The sequence below is a fragment of the Neltuma alba genome, unplaced genomic scaffold (genome assembly GCF_004799145.2).
Source record: "Neltuma alba isolate B1F8T4 unplaced genomic scaffold, ASM479914v2 tig00005651_pilon, whole genome shotgun sequence".
In the NCBI taxonomy this organism is placed as follows: Eukaryota; Viridiplantae; Streptophyta; class Magnoliopsida; order Fabales; family Fabaceae; genus Neltuma; species Neltuma alba.
In genome coordinates this window covers 1-12537 of record NW_021634186.1, presented here as the reverse complement: position 1 = coordinate 12537, position 12537 = coordinate 1, and the positions used below count along the sequence as shown (strand labels likewise).

At 34.3% G+C, this 12537-nt stretch overlaps 1 protein-coding gene across 1 annotated transcript; it reads left to right on the top strand.

Annotated features, from left to right (window-relative positions):
- The first annotated feature begins 371 nt into the window (after positions 1–371).
- LOC114748223 (receptor like protein 21-like) lies at positions 372–5316 on the top strand. Its single transcript, XM_028936584.1, has 4 exons — positions 372–744; positions 1797–1877; positions 2307–2453; positions 2971–5316. The coding sequence occupies exons 1-4, from the start codon at positions 372–374 to the stop codon at positions 5172–5174; spliced, it is 2805 nt and encodes a 934-aa protein (XP_028792417.1). The 3' UTR covers positions 5175–5316.
- Positions 5317–12537: the final 7221 nt, after the last annotated feature.

The following is a 12537-nucleotide window of genomic DNA, read 5'->3' as shown; positions in this document are numbered from 1 at the left end:
ACCCAGAACAGAGGATTGATGAGTCTGTGATTTATTATTGTCTGTGTGAAAATCTTTTTATAAATACATAATAATTTAATTCTTTTCACTGGCCAATGGCTAGATTACACCACCCCCCAACTTTTTGACTGTGACTCGGTCGTCACGCGTCTTGCATGGTTGTTAGCTTTATTGGTTGCTGGCCACTCACCATATGCCGTGTTTTTTTAATCCTCAGTCTGAGTCATTTCTCCACAAATGAGTCAACTCGTGTACTGTTTTGGAACTCAGAGAGCAATAATTGAGTCTCCTTCCAGCCTATATATATGGATAGAGAGGACGTAATGGAAGACATATAGGCAAACAGGGAAGCTAATTAAGCATACTCAAAAATGGGGTATCATTCAGTGAGATCAGAAGACGTGTTGTGCGTGATGGCCATAATCATGTTCATATTCTTAGGGTTTAGTGGAGAAAGTGAGGGGTGCTTGAAAGAAGAGAGAGAAGCTCTTCTGAAATTGAAAGAAGCTTTCAATTATCCAAGTGGCTCTTCTCTTCCTTCTTGGAATAACCATACCTTCTCTGCAGATTGCTGCACTTGGGAGGCTGTAGAGTGTGACAACTCCACTCGTAGAGTCATAAGCCTTTCTCTGAACGATACAAGAGCTTATGAGTTGAGACGCATCAAATGGTCACTCAATGCTTCTTCTTTTCTCCCCTTCATCCAGCTTCAAGTGTTGCGTTTGGATGGGAATTACTTGTCAGGTCACCCTCTTTCTTTTAACTATTCTATCATTCATGCATACATATAATATATACACACAGTACATAGACATACATTGTTAATTAAGACCGACATTTTTATAAGCATTTCGAACTGTGATTTTTAAAGATGTAAAAGCACATCAGTTACGGTAAAAAATTAGCTAATAATGATTATGATCATATCATTCATTACCTTTTATCTTGTTCTTTTTCGTCGGTTTCCTCTTTTAGGCCACTGATTTGTCAGGGTAAGAGTCCATTCTAGTTCTAGCTAAATATTTGTGGATAATTCTGATTGGAATAATGAAACTTTCCGTCCCTCAAATTTGCTTCACCTATTGATTTGGTCCATGAAATTTAAGTAATTGTTATAAATCAAGTCCCTGAAGTTTCATAATCATACAAAATTAGTCATTATGGTTTGAAGATAGATAATCCTAAACGCACATGTGCTATCACCAACCATTAATTCAAGGATGATAACCCTCGCTTTGCTTTATTTGTGAAATTTGAACCAATTTTTTTCTATTTTCTCCCAATAATTATACGTTATATGACTTCATTTATTCTCTCTCATACTTATCTTTTTCTTACTCAATTTCTCTCTCATTCACCATTTTTATTTTTTTGGAAAAAAAAATACATTTTTACATGCTTATTGCCTTTAAGCAATTTCAACAAACTATATAATCTACATAATTTAATCATTTACATCTTATAGATAGCATCAGATGGAGTAAAGTTGCGTATGAAACTTTAGGAACTTGATTGATAAAAATTAAACTTCACAGACCAAATTGATAACGGAGATATTAAATTTGAGTACCAAAAGTTTTATTACTCATTTTTAAAAAATAAATTACTAAGCAAGATATTTTCTTGGATATATCGAGGGTCCCAAAACAAGCTTAATAAAAACCACACTATCAAACTTTCACTTCATGTTAAATTATGAAGAGGACGATGATATTAATTATATGAATTATTTTTTTAATAATTCTTTATACCCACTAACATTGATAGTAACTGATCACATGTTATTTGTGGGACAGGGCTGCTTGGCGATATCAGGCTGGCGAACTTGGAAACGTTGGACTTACAAGATAATATGCTCAGAGAATTCCCATATTTCGGTGCTAAATCTTTGTCTTCTATATTATCCTATATTTTGAGTGACATATGTAGTTACTGAAGCGTGCATCAAAAGTATATCTACTTTTAGAAAAAAGATTACTGGGCCATCATTTTAAGAAAAATGCTAAAAGGAAGATATAGACAAAGTTTTCTCCGTTAAATATATGAAAGTTTCTATTTTTTATCTTGATTTTGTTGGGAAGTCAAATTATTTACCTTTGCCATATAAGCATCTCAACCGAACAATTTATGTGCCTTCATTTAATTGAGAGAATTGAATGAAATGTCAAAAGTAAGAGATAAGATGATGTTTTCTTACCTAGCAGATTCATTATCGATAAATTTAACAACACACACATGTATATACACACTAATTAATTTGAAGAGGCTGTCGCTTAACGCACACATGTCCATTTGGCATTTGACAGACCTTTCTCATTCACGTAATCTGGAGGGGCTGTGGCTTGGTGCTAATTACTTGGAGGGCAGTATTCCAGAATCTATTACGTCTCTTACTTCCCTCACCACATTGACATTAGACCATAACAACCTGACTGGATCATTGCCACAACAAGGTACGACTCATATTTTGTCGCATTAATTAACTGAGTATTCCGCCAACAATGTCAGATTTCTTAAATACTAGTATATTAAATTTAATTTTTAAAAAAATCATGATTGTTACAAAAAAAAAATCATTTAAGGCAAAGAATTCTATGATTAAAGGACTAAAAACATATTTTTTTTTATAATTAAAAAATTATGCAAAGTTAAAAGGAGCAAATGTATAGTTTTGTTTTTCTTTATTTTTAATACCAATAAGTGATCCTGCGTTCAAGGATTTACTGTTAGTTTACTTACATTTTTGGGCTTTATTTGAAGGCTTTTGTTTGGGGCCCAATTTTAATTTAGATACACTTCTTATTTCGTACACACTCACAAATTAATTTAGCACACGTAAAGCCTTTTTTTTGTGGAAAATATAGTTTAATCTCAAAGTCCAAAATTTACGCCATTACTTCTAGTTTTATAATTTTTTTTTATGGATGTACTTATTAAATAATTTTAATAAATAAAAATGGTATGTTGCAGGAGGCCTTTGCAATATGAAGAATCTTGCATTACTGGATCTTGTCCAGAATGAATTTGAGGGGCAACTTCCCGCATGCCTTAGCAATTTGACTTCTCTACGTACGCTTATTCTTGAGGGAAATCGTTTTGAAGGAACATTTCCTTCCTCCCTCTTCCATTCTTTCAGGTCTCTAGTAGCTCTTACTCTTTCTGATGGCAATTTCACCGGCTCATTTTCACTCTCTTCGCTTTCCAACAACTCCAACCTCAAAATCTTTTCCATTTCATGCTCTAACGCCAATCTCAACCTTGAAACTGAGAATCCCCCATTTATCCCTTCCTTCCAGTTGAGAAGTTTCATAATCGACAACTGTACTCTTAATGAGGCGAACACTAACAAAATGCCTACCTTTCTACTTCATCAATATGACTTGCTACACCTAGAACTTACCAGCACGAACATTTCAGGGACCTTCCCATCCTGGCTTTTGACAAATAACACAAGTTTAAATGTTTTTAGTCTGACCCACAACTTGTTCACTGGTCCCTTTGAACTCAATTCCACCTCCAAATTGCTTCAAATGGAGTCTTTTGATATTTCATCAAACCCCATCAGAGATGAAATCCCTTCTCATATCGGCTTCATTTTTCCCAACTTGATTTCTCTTAACATGTCTTCAATTTCATTGCAAGGTCCCTTTCCAGCTTCAATAGGTGAAATGAGGCAATTGAATGATCTTGACTTGTCAAATAATAATTTATATGGTTATTTGCCCCAAGAATTCGGTCACGGTATCAATGAATTGAGGTTTTTAAAGCTGTCAAACAACAACCTCAGTGGCCCATGCTTGCCCATAAGATCAAATTTCACATATTTGTTATTTTTGGATCTCAGCAACAATAACTACAAAGGAAAGCTTGAAGGGGGGGTCATGAATAGTACTGAGTTAAGAATGTTGGATATAAGTGCCAACCAATTATATGGTGAAATGCCTAGCTGGATCGGAAAATTTCAACATTTGAGCTACCTCAAATTGTCAGAGAATAATTTAATAGGTCCACTACCAAAAAACTTTTGCAACTTGACTGAACTTACATATCTAGACCTTGCTTACAATAAATTCAATGGCTCTCTGCCAAGTTGTTTGAATATGCCGTTGTTGAAGTACTTGCATTTGCAGAGCAACCATTTCATGGGACCTCTACCTTCCACTTTAGCTAATTCCCCTTTATTGTTGATTTTGGATTTGATGAATAACAATTTTTCAGGTCCACTTTCAAGAGTGAATGGCTCATTTTTGAGTTTAAGGGTCCTCATGTTAAAAGGAAACAAACTTGAAGGCTCTATTCCTACTCATTTATGTGAGCTCAAGAATATCAGATTATTAGATCTTTCTCAAAATAAGCTTTCTGGAGGCATACCATATTGCTTGAATAACATCACATTTGGGAAGATAGATGCAGCAAGGGAAACTGAAATAGGAATTTTTACTGTGTCGTGGACTACAACCATTTTAGATGATCGTTTTAACCCTCTGACCGGTGAAATTGACATACCAGAACAAAAAGAAAATGTTACATTGCATAAAGACCAAGAAGTAGATTTTACAACAAAAAGCAGGTATGAATCTTACAAAAGAAGCAATTTAAATTTAATGTCTGGGTTGGATCTCTCAAGTAATCAATTGGTAGGTGAAATTCCTTCACAAATTGGATACTTAGATGCCATCCATGCATTAAATTTGTCAAACAATCAATTGAAAGGGCTTATTCCAGAAACGTTTTCCAACCTCAAGCAGATAGAAAGCCTTGATCTTTCCCACAACAAATTGACAGGCCACATTCCTGCACAACTAACTCAGCTGTACTCATTGTCTTCCTTCTCAGTGGCTCAAAATAATCTATCTGGAACAACACCTGATATGAAAAATCAATTTGCAACTTTTGATTCAGCCAGTTATGAAGGGAATCCTTTTTTATGTGGCCCCCCCTTGCGGCAAAATTGCTCGATAGCAGGGAGAAATAGGCAACCTCATCATTTGAAAGCATATGATTTTCAAGATGCTTTCTTATGGAGTTTTGCGGGAGCATTTGGAGTCTTTTTTATAGGTGTCATTACAGTTCTTTATTTGAACCCTTACATTTGCAATTACAAACTACTCATATTAGAGAGAGTTATAACAAATTATTTGTATGAGTGGTGGCGAAAAGGAAAAAGGTCTTAATTATAGTTCATAAGATTATGATCATGTAACAGATGGTCTGATAATCATCTCTAGAATTACAATAACCGAAAGACGGCTGGTTTCAAGTCTTCTCTTGATTAGAAAGGAAACTAAATTGAAATATTCGAATCATTACTTCTTATGTGTGTGTATAGCTTAGCAATCTCTTCCTCAAAATCCTTCATTATCATCTCTATTTCGTCTCTGCCTTGCTGTTCCTATAGTTCATAAGATAATCAACTTAACTTCAATATTTTTTAATGATGAATTACCACCATCCACAAGAACCTCCTGCTATGTTAACTGTTATACGTATATCATATACGGTTTGTGATCAAAATACTGTGTTGCCAAACGCAGTTTAATTGATGATTCCTTCAAGCTTCTTCACAGTTTGCCCTGTATCTGACCGTTAACTATAGATGCATGAGATTTAGAATACTAATTAGTGATGTTATGTTTACCGGTGACTTCATATTCACCACCAATGGGGTATCCCTCCAATGATGCTTCTTCTGTTAGGGACGATGAGATCACAGGTCATCATCAAATGTCTATGTTTTTAATTTGCTTTTACCAACTCTTATTGGTTTGTTAATTTCTCTTCAGATCAATTCCTACTGTGTGCATTGTTCTGTCCCCTTTTTTGATTTTCTTAATTGCAGTTGTGCAGCTCTGTGCTGCTGTTTTTTTTTTAATTATTATTGCTATGTTGAGTCCCACAATATTTTTTATCAACTATGTGCTGCTCTCATATCTTGCTGTTCTTCCCCTTATGTTATTCCCATTTTGGGAGAGAATAAAAAAAAATACGAGAGACGACTCTTCGAGAAATACTGTAATTCTTTCACATCTTTAAACATGTGCAGGCTCGCATAAAATGTGATGACAACTAAAATGTTGAAAGATACCTTACAACAACTTTTGTCGCACGGTCCATGATTAAACTATAAAACCAAGAATAAACAGAGTCCAAAACCAATGAACAAGACCAAAAAAATTGAGTGAATATAATTTTTTATTTGGCTAGCCGTTCGCACGTTCGACCTCACATATCAGTATATTTTCCCGAACTTTTGTTGTTGTATTATTCTTGGTACATAGGAGTCTTTGGCTAATCAAATTCAAAACCGCCAATCTGGTTTAGATTAATTCAATGAGTTATTATCCTAAAAATTAACAATAACTGATTGACTAAGACTCAATTTAGTGCTAAACACAATAAACGTATAGAAAACTTTAGAGTTTAGACGTATAGTTTACTTGCTGCACAGCAATCTCAGTCTACCATAGAGTCTGGCTTTCCATGTTCCTTTTGACGGATGGGGGCATAGCTTGTTTGATTGTGCAGAAATGTCAAAAGCACATGCACTAAGAACGTGAGATATGAGATAGGAATTGGTCAGTCACGGCCCGATTGTGCAGAAGTTAGGGCACATGCACTGAGTTCATGATAAGAATACAAAGCTTGTCATCAGCATCAGAAAACGAGAGCTTATATAGCCCTATCGTGCCTTCTGGGGAGGGAATTTTTACCTCTTTCTAATTCATCAGATTAAAAGACTATTGATAGTTTCTGGAACTTCGATTGCGATTTTTGTTTTCTGGGGGAAGAACCGATCATTTAGTCCTGTACAATATACTGATTTTTGAATAAATCCTTACAATTGAAACTATTGCAAGGCATGCACACTCCTTAAGATCCCCTTTGATACGTTGTAGATCAAAATGCCAGAGCACATGTACTGATTGTGAATAACAATGATCAGAATATAACAATTTGTGCGGTGCACATGGTTAGCAACTATCGAGATTATGAATTGAGAGGTCAAGTCCAATATAATGGTGAGGTTGAGGGAAGGAATATCTTAATCTTAGTTTTCTAATTATCCAGACTAAACGAGCTTGTCAGATATGGAGTGGAGCTTTCTATTTTGCCTCTATTCCATTTCTCCACAAATAAGACCATTTGAGTTTTGGAACATAGTGCCCGACTTGAGTCTCTTAGGCAAAGAAAGGGCAAAACGATCTCCTTACTTACTTCCTTTATATCTACAGATGATCAGCACGCTGCTGAAGACATGCATTTAGGAAGCATATAGTGAAAAAGGGGGCATTCAGTGAGAGAAGCTTTTAATCACATTCATCTTTCTTCCCCGCGCGCTTTCACAATGTTATTTGAATCTTCCATTAAGCTACCTTGGCCGCTGCCGCCTCCAACCTATATGTATTTGTGTGCGTATAACTTGGCAATCTCCTCCTCAAAATCCTTCATTATTATATATCTATTTCGTCTCTGCCTCTCTGTTCCTAACGTCATTATTTATTTATGAACATTGCTTTCTGGATTTACTTATAACGCCTAAATCACTAAAGCATGTTGAAGTTGATTCATACGTTTAAGCATGTCTCCACGTACAGTGCAATCAAATCCAATTTTAGCACCTAACATAACACAGACTGTAACTGATAATGCAAATCTTCGAAGATTCAGCAAAAATATGGGTTGGTCTTACCCACAAAAATTAACTGCTTTAATTTTTTGGGTTTCTCTTCTTTCTTTTTGTTCTTTATTATTTTTTAAATAATCCCTACAAAATCACAGCCAAAAATATGGCTCGGTCAATCAAAACATTATCGCATTCCTTTTCTGGACCGCTACGAACAAAGCTACTCATTGAATGATTCCTCTCTTGTCCGTATCTTTGGTTCTCATTTCAAATGGTGAAGACATAGTTGATAATATTGTCAACTTTGACAGGGAGGCACAGAGCACTAAGCAACCTTAGCCATGGGAAGGTCCATCCCTTCCCCGAATCCGCCTTCTCCCACGCGCTTTCATACCGTTCATAGCCGCCCACCATTCACCCACCTATATTTATATATATATATATATATATGCATTCTATATAGCGTCTCGATCTCATCTCATTTTTGGGTCTACCTGTATCTTCATATAGTTCATAAGATGATCATCAATTTCAGTATTACGTACTAAATATAAGAACTATTTGACTAATTTGATAAGATTAAAAAAATAAATTAAGTTAGTTATTTGCAGTAAATAGATGTTTTTTTCTCCTAAAATATCATTACTAATCAAGTATATTGGCTAGAACTACTATTATTAGAAAGACTACTTAAAAAAAAAAGTATAAATATGAGAAACAAAGTGGATTGGAATCTTATATTTAGGACCGAAATAAAAGTTAAACGAGATCTTATATCAAGGACCAAAGGTAGTATTTAGCAATCATGAATCATCATTACATTCAACAAGATCCTCCCGGTAAGTTTTCTCTTTCACAACAAGCTACTACTCTGCTATATCATTATACTGTGTTTGTAAATGGGATTAACAGTATTGATTAACTATATATATTATAGGATGAATTTGTAGTGTCATATCCTTCACCGGTACTGGCATATCGGCCGCCGCCGACTGTGAGTGCTCCTTCGCCAATGGGGTATCCTTCTAAGGATGATGTTTATTGGGACTCACAACAGCGTTCCGCAGAAGACCATGAGTAGGGGTGATGGCTTCTGAGAGGGATGGTGAGTTCCCAAAATACCTCTGTTTTTAAAATTTTTTTAAAATGAATCTTCATTTCTTTTCCAATTGATCATTACCTGATATTAACTTTGTTTTGTCTCTTTTTCTTCTCTTCATTGCAGTTGTGCTGCTCTCTGCTATTGCTGCTCTCTGGATTATTTGTTCTTGTCAGTCCCTTTATTTGGTTTCATATTTTTTCTCACACAATTTTTGTACTCCTCATAATAATAACATAAAGGATTTGTTCCTTTGTAATAAGTATTATATCCACATTCTTGGAATTGAATTCAATTTGAGTTACGAAATTACCAAACCCAGTTTTGTGCTTTTTCTCAAGAGTTTAAGGATAAGAAACAAACAATCTCTTTTAAGTCCAAAACAAAAAGCTGTTAACAATCTAATTATAAAAATATATAATATCAAAATTATCTAAATAGAAAAAGGGTTAAATCAAGATAGCTCATATTCAATGGACACTTTCCATATATATTCGCTTGAGAAGAATTATAGTTCGAAGTGTACATTAAAATAACAGCGATATATGCAGAAACTAATTTGAGTATTTTAATATTTTTTCTCTCGTACAATTTTGTACTTCTCAGAATAAGATTGTAAAGGGATGTGTTCCTTGTAATAAGTGCTTCGCCGGTCATAATTAATTAATTTGAGTATATTAAAGATGTTAGTTAAATTAGTTAATATGATTTTTTTTCTAAAACATACTAAGTATTTTTCTTAATTCCCTATTAGCGGAGGAATATCAATGAGATTAATTTAAAAAAAAATTAATAAATATTTAAAATAGGTCTTATATATAAAACTAAAATAAACTCTTAAATTAGGTTATATATTAAAAACTAAAAGAGTATTATATTCACATTCTTGAAACTATATACAAGTTATGAAATTATCAAACTCAGTTTTACGCTCTTTTTCAAGCGTTCAAGGATGAGGAACAAACAATCTCTTTCACGTCCAAAATAGAAAATGGTTAACAATTTAATTATAAAAATATATAATATCAAAATTATCTAAATGAGAAAAGGGTTCAATCTAAATAGTTCATATCAATGGTCACCTTCCATACATATATATATATATATATATAATTCAAGTTCAAACTGTACATTAAGATGGCATCGATAGATATGCAACAAACTAGTACCACAGGCATAAGTAAATGTAATAATTTTTTAGGATTAAGTTGTAATTTTCATTCTGATCTTATCTTTCGGGTGTAATTTTGCCTCTCATATTTTTAGTGATACAATTTTGACCTTGTTCTTTTTCTATACAATTTAAATATTAGAAACAAAATTAACGCACCTCAAAAATAAAAGATAAAGAGAAAAATTGCACTTCAAAAATAAGATCAGCGGCAAAATTGCGCTATTGAAAGATCAGAGGCAAAATTATGCGTTAAAAACAAGATCAGGGTGAAGATTGCACTTTATCCCTATTTTTTATCGACAAAGTAAATGTAACCTAGATTCACAATCTTTTAGCATCTAAAATATACAAAGAAAATTGGCATATATATGTTGATCTTTGTTAAAAATGTTGTAATGAAATAGCGTTTCTTGTCTTGTGAATTGCAGGTAGCAAAATCAATTGGTCAGGTTTGGCCTCTTCATAAATGCCTAAACTTTACTGCTTTCTCACGTCCAAGTAATTCCCCAAAATGCTCTGTTACTACTTCCTTGATCTTATAGCTGATGCCACCTAATGGGACGAAATAATTTGTTGTCTTTATAAATGGAGGGAGTAACTGAGTTGTCTTTGGTCATCATCATCAATGGTTTTTTCCCCTCCTTCTCATGGTCTGCCTCTTTATCTTTTTTGTGTCCCCTGGGCAAATAAATACAGGGAAACAGAGCAAGAAGCAGCCTTATAAAGGCTATTAACATTCATATTTCTTCACGCGCTTTCACAATATTATTCGAACCTTCCATTAAGCTACCTTAGCCGCCGCCGCCAGCCCATATGTATCTGTGTGCGTGTAACTTAACAATCTCCTTCTCAAAATCCTTCATTATCATATTTCTATTTCGTCTCTGCCTTTCTGTTCCTGCCATCAATATTTATTTATGAACATTGCTTTCCGGATTTATTTATAACGCCCAAATCACCAAAGTACGTTGAAGTTGCATATGGTGGACCCCGGCGAATAAAGATACTCACGGAATGATTCCTCTATTGTCTGCATCTTCGGTTCTCATTTCAAATCGTAAAGGCACAGTTGATAATATTGTCAACTTTGAGAGGGAAATTCAGAACATTAGCAGCAGCCTTTGACCTGTAAAGGTCGATCCCTTTCCACCATCCGTCGCTCTGTCCGCCTTTCCCGCAGCTCCACACTGTTTCATAGCGCCTCCCTATACCTATATATTTGTGCTTTCAGATCGATAGCTCTCATATACCGTCTACTTTTTCGTCATACATCAATACTCAATCATTATATTATACCAACCATGAATATATATCATGTCAGATTCTTGCAACCATGATCATCATTACAATCAGCAAGATCCTCCAGGTAAGTTTTCTCTTTCACAACAAGCTACCACTCTGCTGTATCATTATATTGTGTTTGTAACTGGGATTAACAGTATTAATTAATGAGATTATATACGTTATATGATGAATTAGCAGTGTCATATCCTTCACCAATGATGGCATATCCGCCACACCGCCGCTGTGAGTGCTCCTCCACCAATGGGGTATCCTTCGAAGGATGATGTTTCTTGGGATCCAAAACAGAGTGTTCCACAAAAGACCACAAGAAGGGGTGATGGCTTCTGGGAGGGATGGTAGTTCGCAAAATATTTCTGTTTTTTTAGTGTTTTTTTCAATGAATTCTTATTGGTTTCTTCATTTCTCTTCAAATTGACTGGTCCCTAATATTAATTTGTCTCTTTTTTCTCTTCTTCATTGCAGTTGTGCTGCTCTCTGCTGTTGTTGTTGCATTTTGGATTGCTGCTTTTGATTGCTTTCTCTGTTTTTTGTTCTTGTTAGTTCCTTTTGTTTTATATTTTTTTCTCATATACAATTTTTGTACTGCTCATAATAATAATGTAAAGGGGCGTATTTCTTGTAAGGGAGTGTTTAGATAGAAACAAAATCATGATTTTAAATGTGCTTTTACGATATACGAAGTAAATATGTAGAAGAGTTTGCCTTGATTTGCAGAAAAATGCTTCTGGGGTTACCCAAACACTCCCTAAGTATTATGTTCACATTCTTGGAACTGAATTCAACTTATAAATTACAAAATTACCAAACCCAGTTCTATGCTTATTCTCAAGAGTTCAAGGATGAGGAACAAACAATCTCTTTCAAGTCCAAAACAGAAAATTGTTAGCAATCTACTTATCAAAATATAAAATATTAAAATTATCTAAATGAAAAAGGTGTTAAATCTAGATAATTTATATCAATGGACACCTTTCATTTATATTCCTAGAGAATTCAAGTCCGGAATGTTTAATCTTCAGGGGTGTTTGGATTGATCAATATGTGCTTTTAAAAGCTTTTTTTTTTTTTCAAATCAAGACAAACTTCCTCACATATTTACTTTTTTATATGGCAAAAACACCTTTAAAAAATCATGATTTTGTTTCTCCTCAAAGACCCCAATTTAAAATGTTGCAATGAAATAGCGTTGTTTTTTTTTGTGAAGGTAGCAAAATTTTCTAGAATACAATCTGTACCTGAATATCTTCTTTGATATAAATCCTTGATCCTTGAAAACCTTTGGAATGTTCATTCCATTCTTCCAGAACAATGAAGCCGCCTATATAGTGACAGATT

Excerpts from the sequence above, each read along its gene's own strand:
- LOC114748223 (XM_028936584.1), top strand. The coding sequence starts at position 372 with ATGGGGTATCATTCAGTGAGATCAGAAGACGTGTTGTGCGTGATGGCC. Across the intron at positions 1,878-2,306 it reads CAGAGAATTCCCATATTTCG|ACCTTTCTCATTCACGTAAT; the intron begins GTGCTAAATCTT and ends GGCATTTGACAG. Across the intron at positions 2,454-2,970 it reads TGGATCATTGCCACAACAAG|GAGGCCTTTGCAATATGAAG; the intron begins GTACGACTCATA and ends GGTATGTTGCAG.